The sequence below is a fragment of the Crocodylus porosus genome, unplaced genomic scaffold, assembly GCF_001723895.1.
Source record: "Crocodylus porosus isolate Cpor-Errol unplaced genomic scaffold, CroPor_comp1, whole genome shotgun sequence".
In the NCBI taxonomy this organism is placed as follows: Eukaryota; Metazoa; Chordata; order Crocodylia; family Crocodylidae; genus Crocodylus; species Crocodylus porosus.
Genome location: NW_017728918.1, coordinates 108056261 through 108081302, shown reverse-complemented (window position 1 = coordinate 108081302; position 25042 = coordinate 108056261). Strand labels below are relative to the sequence as shown.

Below are 25042 nucleotides of genomic sequence, written 5' to 3'. Positions count from 1 at the left end.
AAAATGGTTATGAACACTAATTAGCATGTGTGCTTGCTGGTACTGATTTCATGAGACTGAAATGTTAACCCTTGAGAATCAGGATTTGTAATAGAATTGCTTATGAAGTACATGCTGCTCATGTACTGTGAGCTCAGTCTTCCCCAAGTTACATCAGGGAACAGTCTGGTTGTTCATCACCCTCAGTATTGAAGCAGGCCATCAAGGTTTTGTCCACGTGGTTGTATAGCATGCTTAGTGTCAGTAGCATAACTGAGGAGGGCAGGTCGCCACAGCTGGCAGCTGACTGTCACCACTGCCAGCAGTGCCCTGTGTTCCACAACTGCCAGGGTATGGAGTTGCTGTGTTACATCCCTTGGGAGCATCACTATCACATTCACCCCATGCGGCTAGTTCCCTATGCATAGACTGAACCTGGAAATGTGATGATGAAGTTGCTTCAAGAGCATTCGCTGCAGTCACTCTAGCATTCCACAAGCAAGGGTCACAACAGGAGGGATGGGGGAACACCGCCACAGATTCACCACGGTGTTTCTAGGCTTGACATGTACAACTGGGTACAACTGACAGGATGTACTCGAGTGTCCCCCGTCATGAGTGCCATGGAAGCAATGTAGACGTGCTCCAAGTGTAACAGTGGTGACTACTTTTTGCAAGGTTGGTTAGGCTTCCTGTGGAGCTCCACTGCACTGCCCATTTTCTACTGTCTAGAGAGAAGTCAAATAGATTATAACAAAACTAAATACATCAAGGAGAGAGATTCTACATGACAGGCTTTCAAACTCATCTCAGCATTGGGTGTCTTGGCAGTTTTATTACCCAAGGTCCTGGAAGCATTTAATAACAAGCCAAACTCCTTTCTGATTCATCAAAGCATTCGAACATATGTTTAAATCCTACTGACTTCACTGAGGTTTATGTGTGTGCTTAAGTACTATCTTGAATTCGGGTCCCTGGAAGTAACAGAGGTTTCTAATAATGATCTGCAGTATCCTGTACTTTTAAATGATATGTATGTAAGTACGTCTCACAAATTCAATGGTTTATATGCATAGGACTGGACATTCTGTTTAATTCATAGAATCCGTCTCCACCCCCACATAGGCTCTCCCAAGGGTTGGTTATCCTGAGTTAATATTTATAAGGACATTCTGGCCCAGGATAGGAGATGCCTTGTGAGATAGTATGTAGCACTACAGAGAAGCACAGGCATCAGGACTTCTGCTGGGTTAACAACAGAACTCAGAAATGCTGATGCTTGCCATGGTAACATCCTGCAGCTTTAATAACAATTACATCCATTGTATTCACTGTCTCCTTTAGACAGAGTCTTTTGCTTTGTGACTGCAAATCTGTCAGTCTGGTCTGGCCAGCTCTGTAGCAGAAACGTTAAACAACAAACACCCAAATGGAACCAAAAGTGTTTCCACTGGGATATTTTTTTTTAGAAGTTACATGTAGCTATCACTAAAAATAAACATGAATAATGGAACAATTGCATCTCAGGCAAACCAACTACAATTTAAACAACCTGTAACAAAACCTCACATTGCAAACTATGAATTTTTTGCCTGATAGGTAGTTCTGGGCACAGGTTACTGCCTCACTACCAACTCAGCATGACAACTGGTGAAGACGATGCCTTATTCAGATGGGTTGTTCTTCCCTCCTTGTATGACCTCTCTCATTCTGTTAGCTTCTGGCTCTGTGGCCTAATCTGGAGAACATGTTCAGGGTTTACCTCAGTCCATGGGTAGCAACATTATAAAGATACATATTTCTGAAGTCAGATTCCCAGGTGTTTTTTGTGTTCTGATTTTCAAAAGTGCAAAGCACTCTCTGATTTCCTTTGAAATCAGTGGGAGATGCTGGGTGGTTGGCATTCTGGAAAATTAGACTGTTCTAAATATGGTTCTAGGAGAACAATATTAGGCACCTCTTTTGAAAATCTGCCCTAGACTTTTCTGAAAATAAAGCCTAGAGATTTTAAATGTACAGCCCAGGTCAATAAAAGTAGCAGAACCAAAATCACATTTTGTCATTTTTAAAAATGTACTGGTACCAGTAAAATTTCAGACTGGAATAAGAAGTATTAATAAAAATTGGAAAATTTCTATTTTCTGGCCAACTCCATATTTGCAAAACTAGCTAGGTTTTCTGTTGATGGTGTCCATTTTGGCACAACCCTGATGAGGATCAAACTTTGATTTTTGTGATTAAATAAACTATGTCTTTGTTTTAAATCTTATAAATGTTCCTTCTATCAACCCACTGTACCGTACACTATACAACTCACTGGACATTTGCATACTAATTTGCATACTTACTTTATACACATTCCTTATCTTCTGGAAACAGAATAAGGAATGTGTTAGTATACTCAGTTTTTCATAGATTCATGGAATATTTTAGAAAATGTTTACAACATAAATTTATCCTGTACTCTTCTCTGATAGCCATCGTAATAAAAAGGGTCTGCTTCAAATCTTACTGAAGTCAGTGTAGGGTATCTGTTGACATCCAATGACTTTAATGTCCTTTGATAAGGCCCATGCTGAACTGATTTATATAAATATGTTGTTATTCTCTTTTCCATTAATATTAATATTAGGAAGACTGAGCCTTAGCAAGATAGCAGCCCTATTTTCTATGATTCTTTTATGCTAAGAATATGTACTTTCTACTACACCACTGGCCTTTCATACTTAATGGAAAGCTACTTGCATTAAAATCCATTTTTACATTTTTAAAATCCACTGAGGAAATACGGTTATATATATATATATTCAGTCACACAGTCTTTTAACTTCACATGAAGAAGAGGGTAGTTTTATCACTGTAATACATGTTTCAGTCTGTAACTGTATAAGTTAAAATAGCTAATTCTAATACCACCCAGTTTTCTTTTACTGTTGCTGAGGTGACACCACTGTAAAAAATACTACATACATGAATGTTATAATGTAATATTTCTGCCCCTGAGAATGGTTATCCTAATTAACAAGCTTTCTTAAAAGGATAAATGATGAGAACTGTAAGTTAAGGTGTTTACACAAAAAGCTATTCTTACTGTTTTGCGTTAAAAAACTACTTTATCACAGAATTTAAGAGAATTCCTCCATGCAATGAAATGTCCATTAGTGAAGGTTATTAATGTTACATTATCTAATAGTATGTGATCTTATTTGTGGCTTTACCTGACCCAGTAAAAGTGTCAAGCGATCCATCTCCAGTTGTTGTTGTTGTTTCACTGCTGTTCATGGGCTCTGTTTTGACTGCAAGAAGAGACACTACATAGAAGAATAAGTAGACATGAGATTTTATTTCTAATTTACACAAGAGACCTCATGCCAGTTTCACTAGTGGTAGCCCAGCTAGAACACGCATGCAACAGGAAAGTTTAGAACTTTATGAGTAACCTGTCACTACATGGTCTGAAATACCTGTGCATTTGTTGATTTATTCATTTCTATGTTTTAATAACTGGTATGTTCTATCCAGATACATTTCAAGCCAAATTGAATTGATTCAAACAATTCCCTAGGACCAATGAAGAGGAAGGAAACATAGCTGTCAAGGTATGTAGTACGTAACAGGAATAGTTATGCTTGACAAGTAAAACAGCATAATATGGTTTCATTCTTCTCTAGCAGTGACCTGCTTTCACAGTGCCAGCTTCCCCTTCCCACCATTGTTTTTCTTCTAGCTCTGAGCTAGCCTGCACTGAACAACAGTGACCTAATCTCACCAAATGAGTTAAAAAAGAACAAACTCCAAACTTATAGGCATTCCCCAGACAATAGCCATAAAAACCCAATTTCTAATTCATGTGGTAAAAAATAATGTTCCTGGTTATTAAAGGCTAAGCTGATGTAGGAAAATAAACTTATAGCAGAGTTGTATTTGCATTTAGAACAATCATACACTGAGGAAAGTGCTCTTATTTGCAGTATTTATTAGTTTCTGTAATAACCATGGGTCTCACTCTCACTTAAATTAATGTGGCTTTACAGTATAAAGGTAAAGAATGGTATAAAGAATGAGGTGAGCTAGAAAATAAACTTTTTAGTAAATGAGAAATAAGCATAAAGGTAAATTGTAAATGAAAATCCAGACCTATCTCTTTTGTTATATGGGTAATATGTCATGTCTTGTAATACTAAAATCAGCCTTTGGGGTTTTTAAAGTATACTAGGGGCTTACAATGAAAAACTGACTAAAAGAACTACTGTACCCATGTTGATACAGGCTTATAAACAGCTTACCACCAAATAAAAGGCGATGAGACTTCATGGCATGTCAGATGTCTGGAATATCTGTCTGTATGGAAGCTCTTACCCACAGTAAGTGGAAGCTAACCTGCAGTTATTTAGCTGTCTGTGCAGGAAGACTGAATTACCATTGTTCTTACCATGGGATAAGTGTGAATATACCAACAGAGTGGCTGACTTTCAGTAAAGCCAAACCCCTTTTGTTCCATGATAACTTGTCCTTATGTCCACACCTTGTAACTTCCCATATGTATTCTCTTATCGTGGAATGATACTGGTATACACTATAGAGATCAATTTCCCTGTGTAGATAATTATAATTAATTAATTGCCTGTATAACATTATCCCTAACTTCTAGCTAAATTCTTGGGTTGCTATTATTTTAACAAACTATTTTATTTTAACTGTCACATATTTAAAATTATACACACCTATATTTATCCTACCTACAATGGATCTTTCATAGGAAAATAGATGAGTTGGATGAATGGAAGCAAAGCTATATAATATGCATGATGGTATGTAGCATATAGCAGGGATTTGAGACATAGTGTATAAATTCACATTTTACACAGGGATACTGGAAATTTCCTTTTGATTTTGATAAGGCAAGTCTTAGTATGGATTGTGCATTTTACAGGGTGCTAACAAATAGAAAGCCTGACAATGCAGTGGCATTGGTTGGCTTCACAGCGGATGACTAGAGAAACAAGGCAAGGTTTAACTTCTACAGCAGGTTCTTCCAAGTATCTAATGCCAAACTGTTGAACACTACTGGAAAATAGGGTCAAGGAATTAGCTCTTTACATGAATATAAAACCATTGCTTGGGCATACAGGGATGAAGTCAGGAAGGCCAAAGCACAATTGAAGTTGCAGCTAACAAGGGATGTGAAGGGTAAGAAGCAGGGTTTCTACAAGTATGTTGGCAGCAAGAGGAGAATCAGGGAAAGTGTGGGTCCCTTACTGAATGGAGGAAGCAACCTTGTGCCAGAATGACAAAAAGGCTGAAGTGCTCAATGCCTTTTTTTGCCTCTGTCTTCACAAGCAAAGTCAGCTCCCAAACTACTGCACTGGGCAGCACAATTTGGGGAGGAGGTGATCAGCCTACAGTGGTGAAAGAACAGGTTAGGGGCTATTTAGAAAAGCTGGACATTTACAAGTCCATGGGCCTGGATGGGATGTACCTGAGGGTGCTGAGGAAATTAGCTGATGTGATTGCACAGCCACTGGCTATGATCTTTGAAAAGTCATAGTGATCAGGAGAGGTCCTAGATGATTGGAAAAGGGTCCATAATTAATAAAAGGAAAAAGGAGGATCCAGGGACCTACAGACCAGTCAGCCTCACCTTAGTCCCTGGAAAATCATAGAGAAGATCCTCAAGGAATCCATTTCTAAGCACTTGGAGAAGAAAAAGGTAATTAGGAACAGTCAGCATGTACTCACTAGGGCAAGTCATGCCTGACCAACCTGATTGCCTTCTATGAGGAGATGACTGGCTCTGTGGATGCAGGGAGACTGGTGGATATGGTGTACCTTGGTTTTAGTAAGGCTTTTGATACAGTTTCCCACAACATTCTTGCAGGCAAGCTAAGGAAGTACAGGCTGGATGAATAGACTATAAGGTGGGTAGAGGAGAGAACTGGGTGGAGCATCAGGCTCAGAGATTAGTAATCAATAGCTCAATGTCTAGTTGGAAGCTGGTATCAAGTGGAGTGCCTCAGGGATCAGTCCTAGGGCCAGTTTTGTTCAATGACTTCATCAATGACCTGCAAGATGGCATAAAGGGCACCCTCAGCAAGTTTGCAGATGACACCAAGCTTGGGGGAGTAGCAAATACACTGGAGAGTAGGGCTGGGATTCAGAGTGACCTAGACAACTTGGAGGATTGGGCCAAAAGGAATCTCAGGAGTTTCAAGGACAAGTGCAAAGTCCTGCACTTAGGATGGATTAATCACATGCACTGGTACAGGCTTGGGACTGACTGGCTGGGTAGCAGCTCTGCAGAAAAGGATGTGGGGATCACAGTGGACAATTAACTGAATATGAGCCAGCAGTGTGCCAATGTTGCCAAGAAAAGCTAATGGCATACTGAGCTGCATTGGTAGGTATGTTGCCAGCAGGTCAAGGGAAATGATTATTTCCCTCTACTCAACACTGGTGAGGCCACATCTTGAGTATTGTGTCTAGTATTAAGCACCCCAGTACAGAAAGGTTGTGGATAAATTGGAGAGAATCCAGTGGAGGGGATGGTGAGGGGGCTGGGGTACATGACTTCTAAGGAAAGGCCGAGGGAACTGGGATTATTTAGTTTGGAGAAGAGAAGACTGAGCGGTAATTTAATAGCAGCCTTCAACTACCTGAAGTGGGGTTCAAAGGAGGCTGGAGCTAAAGGTGGGGGTGAGGGGTGGAATCTGGCCCAAGTGCCAGATCCAGCCGGCAGTGGACGCCATTCTCAGTAGCTCCTGCCCGCATGGCTAGGGCAGTCTCCATGGGAATCCCAGCTACAGCTGAGCTGTGATAGTGCAAGGCTGGGGTTGCTATGGAGACCAGCCCCAGTCATGTTGGCAGGGTGCACACCAGGGCAGGGGACTACTCCGGAGCAGCTGGGATCTTGCAGTGGGGCAGCTTGTTCTGGGGCCAGGGCAGAGCTATGATCTTCAGCCTTCATGTTCCAGGCAGAGGCATGCAGGCAGTGGATCATGGCTCTGCCCCAGCTTGGGGCCACATTGTCACCACTACAAGGAGCCAGGGCAGAGCCACAATCTGCATCCTACATGCTCCAGGCAGGGACACATAGGCTGCAGATCATGGCTCTGCCCTGGCTCCTTGCATCAGTGACAGCCTGGTCTGGAGCAGAAGCAAAGCCACGATCTGCAGCCTGCATGTCCATTTCCAAAGTGTGCAGGCTGCAGATCATAGCTCTGCTCTGACCCTGACCAAGCTGCCCCTGCCACAAGATCCCAGAGGCTCCGGAGCAACCCCCTGCCCTGCCATGCGCCCTGCCAGCACATCTGGGGCTGGTCTCCATGGCAACCCTAGTCTTGGGCTATCACAGTGCTGCTGTGGCTGGGGTCTCCATGGAGACTGGCCCCACCCATGCAGGCAGGGGCTGCTGAGAAATGGAGCCTAGCTGCCAGCCGGATCTGCCATTTAGTCCATCCCTGACCTAGACTATTCTCAGTGGTGGCAGATAGCAGAACAAGGAGCAACGGTTTCAGATTGCAGAAACTAAAGTTTAGGTTAGATATTAGGAAGAATTTTCTCACTAGGAGGGTAGTATAACACTGGAACAGGTTACTCTGAGAGATTGTAGACTCTCCATCCTTGGAGGTTTCCAAGATCTGGCTAGTCAAAGCCTTGGCTAGGATGATCTAGTTGGAGATGCTCCTGCTCTAAGCAGGAGGTTGCACTAGATGACCGCCTAAAATCCCTTCCAACCCTCATTTTCTATGATTCTATGTAAAGATGCAGGAAAATGCCCCAAAGAAAGAACTATTTCTGCAGATGAGCAATTAAACTGCTCCACAGCACTATTATTTTGAAGACTAAGTGAAAACTAATCAGCAAATTACATGCTACCTTTCATCATATCACTGTCTTGAGATGGTTTAGAAAGGAAAACAGGCTCAAACATTAATGTAGAAATTAACTTTGTTTGCACAAATACTAAATATTTTTTTCAATGATGAAGCAACCAAGAGAGCATATGAGAGATGTATGTCTAAATTGGAAAAATATCTGTTTATGCCAAGTATCGTACAACTGAGAAATTACAGTACGTTTTTGTCTAAAATATAAGATTGATCTTTAGCGTTGCTAATGCTAATATAACCAAGAGGTATCTGTTACCAGTATGGTACAATTATGATGTCAAAAGAAAAATTCTTCAGTTGTTTCACTGTGAATAGAATCAGGCCCTATACTTTTAAAAAGTATTTGAATACATGAGGCTTCCTAATTCAGTCTTGAATTCATCACTCCCTGTATGACTGCTACACCCTTCCCCGCTTCTTTCTTTAAGCACCAGTGTATTGTTTCTCTGTAAAACGAGAATACTTTGCCATATTTTCATTCATTTTTCAAGCCATTCAGCAGTCGTGTTCATCCTGCATTTCTATCATTCTACAAAATAATGGCAAAATATGCAAAATACACTAAATTATTCATTACACTAGGCACCACTTTGTTGTTATTATTTTATCACAATATTTATAGGGCAGGCATTTGTTTCTATTGAAGTAAGTATGTAAAATATGCATATGTATATCCAATATGTTTAAAAGCTCACACTTCAATGCAAAATGACCCATTCACCTCTGCCCCATATTTCCGTAACATTTAATGGAATGTGTATTTCAGGACTGAATTTTTAATTTGAAATGTCAGAAGGTGATACACAAGACTTATTTATTGTGACAGAGTTAAAGTTTATTTCTCACACTGAGGAGGATAATTAAAACATACTATATTAGAAAGTTTTATCTTTGACCCTTTGGAGGATATCTGACATTTTATGTACTGATGACTTTATGTCATTAACCTGTGGACATCCTGGGGACACTTGTCTATATTACACAGTCATAATATAGTATCTTTGGCAATCTCCACTTCAGTCAGCATTCCAGTATTGTAAAAGCTACAGAGGAACTAAAGACATGGAGGATACTATTCAATTTAAAAAGCACTTTAGCATGGGCTAAGCTTCTCTCCTGAATCAAGGTTTCGAAAGTGAGTTGAAAGGTATTTTCTAGATCTATGTATATTTCTACCTATTGCAATTTGCACTGCACTTTCACAGGCCCAAATATTTAGCAATGTATCCTCTCCCTGTTGCATGTGAAAAAGAAAAAAAATCCCCAGTGTATTTAATAGGATAAAAATCCACCAACTGTTACTACAGTTTGTCAAAAATATGTATGGAAAATATCTTTTGATACAATCTTGATTTTAAACAGCTCTAATCTATCACATGGAGATTGTATCAGAGTAAGGATTTCATCAGGACTTATTTTTGGTGTGGCTAGACTTTTGGAATGCTGCCTTCCTTTATGTTGTCCATAATTAAACTATGGGAAAAAAGAGAGGCATTAAATTAACCAAAAGCCCCCTCTTTAACTTCAGACCACAAAAGCAATCATATTCAAAGCTGAAATCAAAATATGAGCTGACATCATGCAGAGTATGGCCTAACTTTTGCAGAATGAGAGACAGTATGTGGCATCACCCAATGTTCTGATACAACAGAGTAATGCAAAGACTGCACTTAAAAGTTGCAATTTCAACCATTATTTTGAGGTATGGACAAATATATCGTTCAGTTGCATTAAAATGGAAAGAGCTACTAGTGCTGGGGAATGCACAGCAGCTGAATCTAACTGTCATGTCTATCATATCTAAGTACCATGTCTGGACATTGATGCATCCCCAGAATACAGGGACATTCCCTTGGTGAGGGGTGGGCCCCCTCGGTCCATCAGTGGTGAGGGGTGGGGCTGCTGCCTCCTCCAAGAATCAGCAACAAGGTGTCGGGCTACCAGAAAAAGGCCACTTCCCTCCCTCCCTAGCTAGGAGCTCTGCTTCTCCTGGCTGTACCCTAATTAGCTCCAGCTAATTGAAAGAAGAAGACAAACAACTGGCATGTATTTCCACCGATGAACTGGAAAATAGGACTTTTTGTGCTCGGTTCCTCATTTAGAAATAGACAATGGATAAAGGTTTAAAAACAGGGCAGTCCAGTATAAAACAGGACCAATGGCTACTCTAGGTATACATGATCCCATGGCAATTCAAGTCAGCTAAATAACCCCAACTTTGACCCTGAATGAAGTAGAATTAAACCTGAAATGGTTTTGCTGCACTTGCATCTTTGCTGCACTACACAATCATGCAGACCTAACAGTTGTATCATAACAGCTTGAGTTGGTATTCTTTGTAATCTTTATAATTGTCATGTCTGTCTATACCCTTGAATTACTACTTTAAAGAGACTAAATTAACTCTTAAAAATGTGGGCTTTTCTTGCCTAGAGATATCACATCAGTAGCAAGAAAAACAAATCAGGTCTTAGCTGAAAAGATTCAAAAGCACCACCAAACCTGAGGACTAGTTTGTATGGTGGTTCCCAACAGGTAACAGCTTTTAAAAGAACAGATAAGGCCAAAATATTTGATCCTGAAATGAATGATGTGTAGTGTTCCATTTGTAACAAGGTGGTTGCATTTGGATGATTGAAAATGGGAAAAAGTATTACAAACTGGGTAGGCAGCAGGTTGTATTCCTGTTTTCCACTCCTATAACTGACAGTGAGCAAGGTGAGGCAGAGAATAGAAAAGGAGGAACCCATCATGGCAGGAGACTTTGGATCCTTTAATAAGTGAAAAGGCTGGAGAGGTGACTCAGCCAGTTAACCGGATGAAATATTTCCACTCACTTCAGCAGGCTTGATGGCTTTTCTACAAGTACTGTATGAGCAGGGAGGGGTGGCAATAATAATGAAGAAAAGTAGCTACTAAACAACTAATAAATAGCTCAAAGACTAATGAAGGCTGACAGACTATATAAGAAGTATATCCTGATATCAACAGTGGGGTGTTGGGATAAAGTCAAAAGAGCCAACCATCTAACTGTCATGTCTATCATATCTAAGTACCATGTCTGGACATTGATGCATCCCCAGAATACAGGAACATTCCCTTGGTGATGGGTGGGCCCCCTCAGTCCATCAGTGGTGAGGGGTGGGGCTGCTGCCTCCTCCAAGAATCAGCAACAAGGTGATTCCCAGCTGTGGGAGGGATGCTATGATTTGTCTGGAAAGGGAACAGCAGCAAGAGACTGATACGTTTCACTGAATTGTCCAGGAAAAGTCTATTGAGGGGTTTCTAGAATGAATCATCACCACCTGTGAGCAATAAGTAGGCCAGCAGGCAAAGTCAGTTGCAGAACAGAACATCTGGGCTAGAGGATTAGAGGGCCGGGAAACAGGATTTACAAGGAAGGCTGAAAAACTCAGATTATTTAGTCTGAAGAAGAGAAGATTAAATGGGGATTTGATACCAGACTTCAGATGCCTGAAGGTTGGTTATAAAGAGGATGGAGAAAGACTATTCTCTGTAGCTGCACAAATAGGACAAGGAAGCAAGAGTTTTAAAATTGCAGCAAGGGACATTTAGGTTGGATACTAGAAAGAACTCTCTCAGTATGAAGGTGGTTAAGCACTGGATCAGGCTACCCACAGAGGTTGCGGCATATCCATCCTTTGGAAGTTTTTAAGGGCATGTTAAGCAAAGACTTGACTAGGATGGTTTAGACAAGGACAAACTCTGCCCTGAGTAGCAGGCTGTACTTAATGACCTTTTGAAGAACCTTCCAGGCCTATTTTTCTATGATTCTAGCTGAGACTAAGCTATGTGTAAGGATGAACATGGAGGAAACAAACCAAGAGCAGCATGACACATCCCATATCATAACTCACTAGGTTACTGATTATGGTATATACTAAATCACACAGTTTGAGAATGCCAAGCAAACATTAAGCAAATACAAACACCACATAGAGAGGCTTCCCTAATACATACAGACCTAAAAAAAAGAAATAAAAGGAATCATAAGACTAGTGGTCTTACTGCCCTTAGCAAGTTTCAAAGAGACATCCCCTGTAAGAAAACCTAAGAAAACATATTTTTCTGTACTGGATTTTTCCTTCACTCTCCTTTTTTGTTTATCCATTTATTTCTAAACCCATTTATTTCTAAACAGCTAAGTAAAATAATGAACTAGAATATATAGCCCATTCTATAATCAGACTAAAAGTATTGCTGATGCACATGGATGTCTAGGATCATTACTGCCCCATTTTTTTTTTCTTCTGCAGGATTTCCTCTTTGACATTCAAGTCAGAAATCTTTGTTTTAAATGCCTTGGGGAATCTGGCGTATAAACACTAAGTTATTTTTGTCCCCAAAGCACCAAGGTGAAGAATATAAGGATTTTTTCTACTCGTTTGGAAGCCTTTCAGGTGAACGGGGATCAATAGATTAAAGCTCAACTGTTTGTTTGGTCTAAACAAAATTTCATATGTTATCCTGAGATATTTTAAATACACAATATCTAACTATGATTGCCTAAAGCCTGAGAGCCCAACTTCATAGAATATATTTGAAAATGTGGCTCAGCAAAACACCCGATATAAGTTTCTATGTCTATCTCTTCATTACAGAAAATTACCTTGGGTTACTGGTACCTGGGATTGCCTATTTCAGAGAACTACTGTTCAGAACCATATCTGAGTTAATGTGAACCCTATGATACTATGGTCATGCAAGTTTACTGAAGGATTTTGGAGGGCATAGTTCATGTTCTTTGTGCTCCTGAGATGTTTTTCCTTATGAGCTATAGGAGAAATTGGTCCATCTGGGCACAGGGGCAAAACTGAGAAAAGGCATTTTGGAGGACTATCAGCTCTCAAGTGATTTAGCTGGCATCTTCCAGCCAAGCCAGCTGACTGGCTTTAAAGCACTGCCAGACTTAGGCATGATATCTCTGTTCATGGATGAGGGGGGACATATCAGGGGCAATATCTAAGAACCTGAGAAAATGCTAAATTGAAGACATACCAAACATTTGAAAATGAAATGTTAGATGCAAAAGCATACATTTTTTCTGCATAAACTGGGCACAGGTATAACTACTAGTGCAAACCCATCACTGAATGTGTACAAAACTGCCATCACACATTCAGAGACTAAACCAAAGTCTCTGTGAAACTGTATTTATGTATTATGTTTCTCAGCCACGTTCTGCAAATGGTTATGAAAAAGCATACCCACATTTACAATAAGCTCCAAGTGTAACCCATTGTAGGGTCCATTTTTTGGTTACTTGTTTGTAGAGTACTTAGTAGCATGGGGCCTTGATCTATCACTGAGTTCCTGGCTATCATCATGATATAAAGTAAAAGTAATAATACACATGAGAAAAAAGGACTGAGTAGCAGCAAATAATTGGAGGATTTAGCCAAACATTTGTTAAGGTGCCAGATACATTTATGGCACTATATATAAAGCTTCTTATACATACGTACTTGTATAGATGCTTTAAAGAATAATAACATCAACCTTATATGTGGAGCTGAGCCCCTAAAGGCAGACAAGTAGGTATTCTGTGAGAAAACTATTGGTCTGACTTCCAGAGACTTGCTGCTCCCACTGATATTAATCAGAGCTGTCTGTTTTCAGCCCCTCTGAAACTAATGCCATCAGACTATGAAGATGTATACAGTTAACTTAATTCCAGGTAAACTAAGATTCTTGTGGCTGGCAAAAGGGCTTAACAGATATGATAACATCAATGTTAAGTACTGCTTCTTTCTACTTATCGGGGTCTGTGAAAGGACTCCGAGGAGTAAGAAAACACACAGAAATGTTCAAACCACAGAACAAAAGAACAAAACAGAAAAAGAGAGATGTAACACAGCAATCATGGAGCCACACAATCACACACATGCACTGTACCATGATCTCTCATACTTGTTGCAGAAGAGGGAGTGCTGCAACTCAGCAACCAGTCTGCAGTATTTAAAACAGTCATGTTGTCTCCTGAGAATGGGAATGGTACAATGATTCATTGTCTAAAAGTCTGCTCAATGCACATGAATATTCTTCAATACAAGTAAGTGCTTTTGCACTTCGAGCCAAGTCTTTTTAACTGCACTGGATTGCTTTTGTATTATTTTAGCTGGTGTATTTATGTAAGTATAACATATACAAATAATGATTAGTGCTTTTAAAGGTATTTTTCTAGTTTTCAACTCTCATTCTAGAATATTTATACTTGGACATGTAACTGTGTTGAATCTAAAAGACCTTTCTACAGGGGTCTAGTCCCTTCATACTCAAATGTAAATTTTCACTGACATGGAAATAATTTTTTGAATAGAAACAAGTGAATAAAACTGTGTAAATTATAGGACAAAAGAGCTGAACTATAAAGATGTTGGTTTAAAGTCTTAAAACACCAGAGAAGGGTATGTTAATGTACAACTTGGAAGAGGCAAAGGAGAAATCTTGGCTCTAATAAAGTCAGAGGTACAAATCTCATGGGCATCAGTAGGGCCTGCATTTCATTCCTGAGTCTGATACTCTTATTCCCACAGCATAATATTGCATTCAGACCAATCGCTAGGGCAAGGGTATCAGAATCTGTCCTTCACATAGAATGCATTGCTAGAGCTAGACTTTCTCTAAACTATAATGTCTTCGTGGCAGGGTACAGAACAACAATCATTTTTTTTTTTATTATATGGTAAAGGCTTGCTATAGCTTACAACCATTATTTATGTTATGTATTCTGTACTTGCAGACAACTGAAATTAGCATGTGTACCATGTGAGTAAAGTGTCTAAATCAAGACTTGTAGAAATCTTGGTGCACTCTTTTCAAAGTTTACGGTTTCTAAATGAACCCAGGTGTGCAGCAGGATTGTATAGTATATTATTTGTCAATGGTATATTATCAGAAAGAAAATATATCTTAATTCAGATCAACAAACATAACTGAGACATTATAGGAAATTAAACGCTCCTTTAAACCAAATAATTCCAGAAGTTAACTCTTGTTTAACGGTCTTGACTATTAAACATCAGGGGCCTCCCCTCACTCACCCTGTGTACATTCAAAGAAGCCAGCAAAGTTATATTTGAGTTCAACTGACTTACCGTAAGAGATGAGGGAACTCAGGCCCAATGCCTTTTCTCATTCAGTTTCAAATTGTTACATAGAATTAAACAGTAAAAAAGCACAACATAAAATTGTCCTACTATTGTTCATATTTTTGCTGAGATCTGACAGATATACTGGCCTTACACTCAACGCTAAGTTGAAATGCTAATTTAAAACTAGCCAGCATTAAATTGTAGCAAATTTCTGTCCCTCCATGATGTCTCATACTTACCTCCTGTTCCATTTGTTGTAACAGATGTGCTGCTGAGATTAGATTTATCCAGTTTGGAGCTACCTGAAGTATCACTACTTCCCACAAGATTATGAGGGCTTGCTAGATCCTGCATTTCCATAGACCTGTTAGAAAAGGAAGAAGTGCCATTATTTGCATTATGGAAGTGCCTAGAAGCCTTGGGCTTTCAGTGTGCACAGTACTGTACACAAAAAAATTTTATAAAATGAGAATATAAAGGTGAATTTCACAAATGCAATTTAAACATATCCCCTAAACAGTTAATTTTTTGTAAACCAAAAACTTATTTATCTAGTGTTGCCTAATAAGGTACCCATAAGGAAGACATTTTTACTTTCAAATAATTTATGAAATGTCAGCCAATCTGACCTGAAAATGTAATGGTATGTTCAAAGCAACTGACTACATACTGATAGGGGAAAACAGATTTATTCACAGTTGGAAGAACTGGAATTACATAGCTCAGAGAAGAGAAGACCAAGAGGAGGTGTGATAACAGGCTTCAAGTAGAGAAGAAGTTATGTTATAAAGCGGTTGATGAGAGACTATTCTCTGTGCCCACAGGGGACAAGACAACTAACTTTAAAATGCAGCAAGGAAAATGTAGGCTGGATAGTAGGAAGAACTGTCTAATGATGAGAGTGGTTAGACACTGGCACAAGCTACTTAGGAAAGACGTGAAATGTTCCTCATTGGAGATTTGCAAAAACTGATTTGTCAAACACATGGCTGGAGTGGTTTAGAAAAGGATGATCCTGCTGTGAGCAGGTAGTGGCTGGATTAGATGCTCCTGAAGTCCCTTCTAGCTCTATGATACTAAAATGAAGCTTTTGAGGGAGGGGAGGGGTGTTGAGAGTAGACAGATTTAATAGTACAAGTCCATTTTAAAATCAATTTGATAGACTTATATAAATGACTCTTATGGATTTCTTTGAAGTCTTTGGCAGCATTTTTATTCTTATAAGTTATATATAATTCAATGTTAATTATTTGAAAACATTTTCTGCCTTTAATGCAAATATCACAAAGCAATTAATGCACATTTCTTAAGTCTCACAATATACTCATCCTCCTTTTAGAAATGGAGAAGCCTGTTGTTGCCTCACAAGTCAGAAGCAAAGCCCTAATTTTTCCCAGCCTGTATTTTACCCACCAGTCATAAATGCATCTCTAATAAATGATAACAACTGAAAAGGTGCTGAGATTATTTAATTCAATTATTTTTGTGTTTTGTTACATTAGTTTCTATCTCCTTTTTTCCAGGTTGTTTATGAAATTATGACTTCCAAAGTATGGCATTATGTTATGGATTTAGATTTTCCTTTCAAATTTAGGGCTCCATCATGGATTTTAATACCAAAGCCATATGGAAGGGATGAAAATGGCTTTTTTTTCAGTGATAGCTCTAAAGGGCAATCTGCCTCTCACACTCACAAAGCAGGCAAAACATTTCAAGGTGTACCAAGAAATCCCATGCTAGATGGTTAACTGTATTCCAATCTGCAGCAAGCACTATACTTTTGCTTGCTTTATCTGAGGATTAATTACATTTATATTTTCCCCACAACAACATCTTTATTATAACCAAGCCGTAGCAAGGTCATCTGCAACGGGAAAATTGCTTACCACATGGAGTCAATCAAGACCGATGGAGAGCAGAAGAAAGAAAAGGCCAGAGGTGGGGGTGAAGAGCAGACAGAGGTCCATTAGGTGCCAATGTGTCTGTTTAAATTTTTATTTTGTGCAGGAGGAGTAGGTGCCAGTTACTAGATTAATATTGTGATAATATTTTTATCTTTGGCCCTGATGTATTCATTGACAATTTTATTTTGGAATTATCTGATCTTTGTCCTCAGTTCCTTTTTCTCAAAATAATTTTTCACCATTTTTTGTCCTGTTATCTGAATCTATCCTGTTTTTCTGAGGTGAGCTGCATTTTTACTCCTAAGTGTAGAAATAACTCGGTGGACATTCTAGTGTTCTTTAGTTTCACCTCCCATTAAGATGCATTTGCTCCAAGGCACATGGTTATATGAGACATAAAAGCCCTTTATTTCTCCTTTTCCCACTGCAACTGGAACAATACATTAAAGTCTTTATCCAAAGTCACTAAAAGCAGTGGAGAAAATCCTGTTGACATCACTGATTATTTGAATCAAGCCTAGCTTCCCAGTGGTTTGGGGGTTTTTTTGGTAGGGTGATCTCCCTAAACACTAGACTTAATGAGCAGTGGAAATCTTACCTATGTAGTGAGCAGGTCATACACCAGCATGTAAGAATTTTTTACCAATATTCAAAACAGTGCAAAGGCATAAAATGAGATTTGAACTGTTTTGACCAGATTTCATCATCTAATTGTATATCCACTTCCACATATCTGTCAACACTGCATTACATTTATTGTCTACTGGAAACATGATCTGTGTTAGATTAAATAAAATGAATGCAAATGGTTTACTGTAATGTCAGTTTTTGTTTAGCAGTTTCTTCTACAGCAAAAAGTTAAAGAAAGTCTGGGGATTTCCATCTTGTATGTATTTAAGAAAACAAAAGAAAGCTACCACAGATAAACAACTGGTATTTTATTGCATATACAGTTTAATTCTCCCCAGGTGTTCACTAGAGATTAAAGTGTCATGATTTCCCATTCAAATACAATCAGCTTGAGGATATTCAAGAGACATTCCCATCTTAGAAAGTCATAGGAAGTTTCTCTCTTTCTTGTCAGGACGGAAAGACTGTTATTTTCTTTTGCACATTCAAACAGCATTTCTACAGATGCACAGACAAGAGCAGATTCCAGACTGAAAATCTAAGATTTCCTCAACTGTTACTGTTTAATGCACTTTTCGGCTCTGATATTAATCAGAGTTATTCAAGCAGGAAAAAATATCCTACATCCTTTTTGTTTGCCAGAGAATAAAAACAGATCTGCTCTCTTCTGTACAAGAGATGGCTGTGATTCAACATCACAACCTTTGTTCTGTGTTTGTCCAGTGCCTTGCAACAATGAAGTCCTTGATGATGGATATGGCTCCTTAGGCATCATGGAAATGCAAATGAATCAACAAATAAGGTTTAAAAAGTAGTTTGTGTGTCTAAAAAAAAAGGTATGAACAGGAATTTTCCATACACCTGCTCATTTATTGAACAGTAACTGAAATTACTGTGCAGTATGGGCGTGTGTCTACGCATGTACGTCTACGTAAATATGGTGACTTACACTGACTTGAGCATAAATTTGATACCTGTATTATGCAAGTATCTAATTTAAACCCTATTATTTACTGTGCAGTAACACACATGTAGATGCTTTACTGTGTAGTAACACTATGTGCATGGACTGACTTGGGACTAACTTTAGTCCCAGGTCACTCCACATATAACGTTAATGTGCTTTAATTCCTGCATGTGTAAACACCAGCCTATTCCCACTTACTGCACAGTAAATTTAAGCTGGTGTAAATGCACATATAGACACACCCAGTATGTTTGTCTTGAAAGAGCAGAAAAATATGAATGAACAGTGAAGCTAAAACTAATATATCTAAAATGTAAATGGCTGTGTATTAAAGACTGTTTTCTAGTGGATAGCGTGCTTGTTATGGGAAGAGCAATCAAAGGCACAGCAATGTCTATGTTTAAAGTTGCCTAACATTTTCTATTATAAACCCTTATTTTCAAGTGCTTGAAAATTTTGCCAGTCTTGTAACCATTTAAATTTAAGTTTTCCACACTTACATTTGACCTGTTATTTCCCAAAACATATTATCAGCATAATTGTTGACTAGTATCTCAGAATAGGTTTTGAAAAAGTAGATAGTTTGGCTGATGCTAAAATGTCCTCACTGCTTTATTTGTCTGAAGTAGAAATTTGAAATTTGACAAAGGGAGAGAAGCATCTTTTACTGTCACTATCAACCCTCCCTTCCCCCCAGATTTGGCAAACTGGTATCTATTGTAAGCAGGTGGAAAGATGTGTGTTACATTTTTCCCTCAGTAGTTCCTTCAAACAGTAATTCCTACTACATCTACCCATTACTCTCTTAGGTCTGATGTGGAAAAAGTTAAAATCAAACCCTGCTGATGGCTATGTAGATCAAATACAGTTTCTGAGGATGATATGCTTTTTTACATATATTATGGTTGTATAGATTTTTAAAACATCAAGAAATTGCAAAGAAAAAGATGTATATATGTTGCAAAAATTAGCATCCAAAATTAAGACGTGTCACAAAAAAAGGTTGATTATACAACTTCAACTCAGCCCCTTTGTGTATACGCATTATGATACAGTTAATTATGTTCTCATGTAAAGATTTTTTCTACATGAATCATGCTTCATTTTGTAAACATGTCTTTTTTGATTTGAGCACTGTAGCAAGGGTTTATTTCTGAGTCTGCTATAGACGCTGTAGGTGATTCTTGGGCAAGATTCTATAAGAATGTATACACAGAAGCTGGCCAAAATAAGACTGCATTGGAATCCTGTAGCATGTCCCAGCTTTTGACTACTTGATTTTTCAACTCATTTTGTAAGTTATAGTGTACTTAATAAAAAGTTCAAACCTTGTCTAGAATATCCTGTAGTTTCATTTCTAGCTTTTTCTCAGTACAGCTATAAAGCCACTCTTAACATTTTTCTTCAGCAAAACAAAAAAGAAAGGAAAACAAAGAACAGAACAAAACAACCGGTCCACTTTCAAAAACAATAAAATTAGAAATAGAAGAAAAATCATTCCTATTTAATATATATATATATATATATTATACTATAATGAATACAATGGATCTGTCATGTTAGAAAGATGTTAGCCATTTCTATTGTCAGTTTAATTATACAAGTAAGGTAAGCTTTTACTCCTCCTACAATCCCGAACTCTTTTGTGGGGTCATAATTTCTAATAGGAGACCACATTAACACTAAATGCCTATATTTTAACTTGATCATCCTTAAACTAAGTGATTTGATATATAATACTATTTTACTGTACATATAAACTATTTTATATCAATATGTTATAGCATATACACACAGACTATTAAGCTAGGCAGGAAGACAGAAAATATAATATCATTTCCTAGTCTAAATAAAATATTTTCAAATTAAAGCTTAATAAAAAACACCTGTAAATGGTTCAGTATTCAAGCGCCAATTTTGCATTACTTATCATTTGTAGTTTCTTCAAAGCTAAGTGAAATTAGAAGAGGTATTAAAGACATAGTTTGTTTCACAGTTAAATAATTTATTTCTTGAATTTGTCACAAATGACACTTTGGAAGATAAATGAATCTTGACATTTCTTTCACAGGAAAATCTGTACTAAATTTCTATAAGAAAGCATCTTTGCTCTTTAGAAAAAACATTGTACCATGTTTTTCTGACATTCCTCTAGCTTGCAGCACATTCTACAAACATTCCAAACTTCTCTCTCCCAAAAACACTCAAACATATACAGTTAAAAAATAAGCTACTTTTGAACTTCTAAAATAAATCAAACTAAGAGTTTCCCTTTATTTAAAATTACCTTTTAGAGCTACTTGAGGTTTGCTGACAGAACTGCTCAGATCTGTCAGGTATTCCTGTTTCCCAATGCCAGCAGCTCTGGTGTCTAACCAGAGGCACATTTTGATAAAACACAGACTTATAAATAAATTTTGTTATTTCTCATCCAAATTTCACTTTTTTGTGAATATTTTTCAGCTGTGCTCTGAATGCTTTCTTGGTGAACAGAGACAACTTAGCTCTCCTCATCATTTTGAATAATTATTATTTGAACTTGAATCTGACAAAAAAACCCCCATGAACACACAGGAGCAGAGTGGGATTGTAACTCCCATGTAAGAATTACAACTAAATTTAGACAAAAACTAATAAAACAGATTACCATTCACATAATTATTACTGAAAAATCGTATCACACATACCATGTCCAAATGAGACAGCAACCTCTTTTATTTACATATATCTATATAATCAATGTACACAATATAACTTACAATTCTTAAACTGTTGGTGTAGCTTTTATAACACAACAGGATGTCTGTTCTAGGCAATAAACATGACCTAAGCAAAGACAGAGGTATGTACATGCTAGATTATATAAGCCTTTTGTGTGAAATATACATATATGCATATACATGTACAGTGGTTTATGTCTGAAGTGTTACACATATGGTAACTTGTGATATTACCTAAAAAAACAGTACTGTGGCATAATATTCCCCCATGAGATTTTTCTTAGAAAAAATTGTAAGCATTGTGTTTTCTGGATATTTTCCTGGGTGGTTGTCTCTATGATTTTATGATTTTCTTTGATGTTAAGAGACTGATTTTGCTGCCCAAGGTGTTTTGTCACTATCTGAAAATAGATAGGTATTGAAAAGAGATGTATATATGCAGTGGAAGGAAGGGTTTGTTTTTACAAAAGTATACAAAAGAATAGCAGAAATGTGTAGGGAAATTAGGAAAACAAAGGCTACCCTTCTCAATAAAAATGGCAAGATATGTTAAAGATGATAAGAAGCAGAGTGGTTCTACATAAAAGTCAGATGAAAAAGATGGACTACTACATAAACCGCCCAAAACATAAGGTGTGCTATTAATGAAAGATGGAAAGATGATGGACTTGCCTTCTACCTATTTTGCTTGTTTTCATCCAAAAAGCCCCACAGAAAAATGGGAAAAACAAAGAAAATGTGACTGGACTACTAACCAAATTCATATAAGCAAGGAAAAGAAAAGAGATGAAGAACATTTGAAATAAAGAACATGTCCAAGAACATACTAGTTTATTTGAATGAATTTAAATCAGGAGGGCCTGTTAATATTTGTCCCAGTCAGCTGATGGAATTAGCTGAAGGAATTTTGGAGCCACTGACAGTAATATTTATGAACTCATATATGAGAGGCAAGTTCCCAGGGAACTGGAGGAGAACTAACATAGAACCTTCTTTAAATAGGGGGATGGGGGGCAGAGAGAAGTGAGCACAAGATATTCAGTCTGTTTTCAATATCTGGGAAGCTACTCAAGGAAATTTTAAAACAGTACATTTGTAAACATCTTGAAAATGAAAGGGTAATCATTAGCAGCCAACAAATCATACCAAACCAACTTGATTTTTTTCTTTGACATGTTAACTGGTTTGTTGAATAAGGGGAGTGAGATGGATAGTAATCCATCTGGTCTTCAGTAAGGCTTTTGATAGTATCACAAGCCATTCTCATAAATAAGGCAGAGGAATGTGGGTTACATAGAATTATCACTGGCTAAATACATATTTGATCAAATAACTGCAGACAAAAAATAATTAACTTGCAGACTGAGGTTGGACAGGATTTCTCAAGTGGGCTTCCAACGGGATGGGTTCTGTGTTTGATGTTTAACATTTTATTGATGACTTGGGTGCTGGGATAGGAAGTTCACTTGGGATAGGAATTTGTAGATGATACAAAATTGGATGAGTTGACACACTTTGGAAGACAGAGTCAAGTCAAAGGGATCTTGTTAAATTGCAGAACTAGCCTATATGCAGCTGCTATAAATAAAAATTCAACCATGATATTGATATTATATTTTTTGTCTTCCTGGCTAGTTTGTTAGTTGATCTATGTGTATATGCTATAATGTATTGATATACAATAGTTTGTATGTACAGGAAAATAGTGTTATATACAAAACCCACTAAATTTAAGAATGAGCAAGTTAAAATATACACATTTAGTGCGAATGTGCTCTCCTATTAGAAATTATGACCACACAAAAGAGTTCTGGATTGTAGAAGTGAAAGGCAAACCTAAGATGCTACATATAGGGAAGAAAAAACAAATGTACACGTACAGAAAGGGGGGTGTGGGAGGAGTTTGGCAGTAGCACTGCTGAGAAGGAACTGGGGTTTACAGTCTATCCAAACTCAAGGTAAGGCAGGAGTCACACACACACACACACACACACACACACACACACACACACACACACAGATATAGATATCTATGTCTGTACACACACACACACACACACACACACACACACTTTTACATCCTTTTTGTAATCCGGTGCCCAGAACTGGACTCAGTGTTCCAGGTCAGGCCTACTAAGTGTAGAATTGAATGATACAATCACCTCCCACTAATGTAACCAAAATGATATTATTTATAACCTAGAATAGTAGTAGAATGGTACTATCACCTCCTGCTAATGCAACCCAAATTATATATATGACATGTAAATATATATAAAATTATATCATTACATATATATAGAAATAAATAGAATTATATTATAATTCTTTATTTTTAATATATTTATTTATATAATATGTATTTATTTATATTATATATATATGTATATATATGATATATAATATAATTTTGGTTGCATTAGCAGGAGGTGATAGTATCATTCTACCACCATTCTACTGCTAGCAGGAGGTGATAGTACCATTCTACTTGGCACTGATTTAGCCTCATTTAGAGCACTGTGTCCAGTTCTGGGCACCAGATTACAAAAAGAACATAAGAGTAACTGGAAGAAGTCCAGAGGAGATGGAAACAATAATAAATGGGTTAGAATGCAAGCCACATGAAGAAAGGTTGAAGGAACTAAGTATGTGTTGAAGAAAAAATGATTAAGCAGGGATATGGTAGCAGTTTTCAAATATCTGAAAGGATTTGATATAGAACAGAAAGAAAAATTATTCTCCCTAGCAGCAGAGAGGGTAGGTGTGAAGTCAGCAGAAGCCAGGGCATAATAGCAGCGTAGAGACTAACTGGTTCAGAGAGGCACAAGCTTTTGCAGGCCACAACAGATTTTGTCAGATGCTCTGAACTGACTTGCGTGCCAATTATCTGTACCAGCATAGGATTCACTGTTCTAAACAGTGCAAGTCCATTCATAGCATCTGATGAAGTAGACTGTCACCTACAAAAGCATATGACTCTCTAAACCAGTAAGTCTCTAAGGTGCCACTCTGCCCTGCCTTCTGCCTAGCAAAAGATGGCAGGGCAAGAGGCAAGGGATTTAAGTTACAGGAAAGCAGATTTAGAACAGATCTAACTGTAAGAATAGAAGGACATGGCAGCTGCCATGGGAAGTTCTGGAATCTTTTTTATTTGCGGTTTTCAAGAAAAAGATGGATAGGCAAATGTCTGAGATGATTTAGGAACACTGAATCCTGCACATGGTCCGACAACTGAACTAGCTGATCCTTGAGGTCACTTCCAAACTTCTCTCTTATTCTACAAAAATGCATGACACAAGTTTGCTTCATTTTGGTACTTTGATACCATTTTACAAGTTCATCAGTTTCTTCAGCTTTGTCAAGTCTAAAATTTGAACAGAATGACATGATACAAACTTCTTGGCTGCTCTGCTATTACCTTGGCGTTATTCACCAAATGCATACCCCAAAACAGCATTATGTAAGCTCTGCCCCTCCCTCCCTGGGAGTTAGAAATGATTATTACTGCTGAACATCAACAGGGTCCTCCCTCTTCCTCTATGGTCCTTCAGACAAAAATTCTTGACCTAAGAAAAAAACAGCACTTGGTTCAATTGTAAGAAATAGTAAAGAAATTCCAGTCACGCTGTAGTAATACAAACAGCAGCAGCAACTGGAAACTGAATATTACAGTGCTTAAATTTATCTCCCCCTGGTCAAAGGGCATCCTATGCCTCAGGCTGGGGTAGAGTACAAAATCCAGGGGATAACAAGACATGAAGAGAGTGAAGTCTATCAAAATATACCAGCCAGAGCCTTGGGAGCTGAACACTTTGAAAAATGATGCGCTTGGGACATA

General features: G+C 37.9%; 1 protein-coding gene and 1 long non-coding RNA gene across 11 annotated transcripts in view; one reads left to right on the top strand and one right to left on the bottom strand.

Moving 5' to 3' along the window:
• Positions 1–25042, bottom strand: part of EYA4 (EYA transcriptional coactivator and phosphatase 4) — a 241836-nt gene that overhangs the window by 64122 nt on the left and 152672 nt on the right. For 6 of the 10 annotated variants that reach the window (XM_019538073.1, XM_019538074.1, XM_019538075.1 and 3 more), the window contains 3 exons: positions 15223–15347; positions 13800–13868; positions 3198–3290 (listed from right to left, as the gene is read on the bottom strand). In XM_019538073.1, the coding sequence (XP_019393618.1) occupies positions 3198–3290; positions 13800–13868; positions 15223–15347 (287 nt within the window). The remainder of the gene's footprint in view (positions 1–3197; positions 3291–13799; positions 13869–15222; positions 15348–25042) is intronic. The other 4 variants (XM_019538078.1, XM_019538082.1, XM_019538080.1 and 1 more) reach the window with 3 other exon arrangements.
• Positions 3304–13730, top strand: LOC109312033. The gene is made up of 2 exons (XR_002101690.1): positions 3304–3578; positions 13509–13730. It is a non-coding gene; the product is annotated as an uncharacterized LOC109312033 (long non-coding RNA).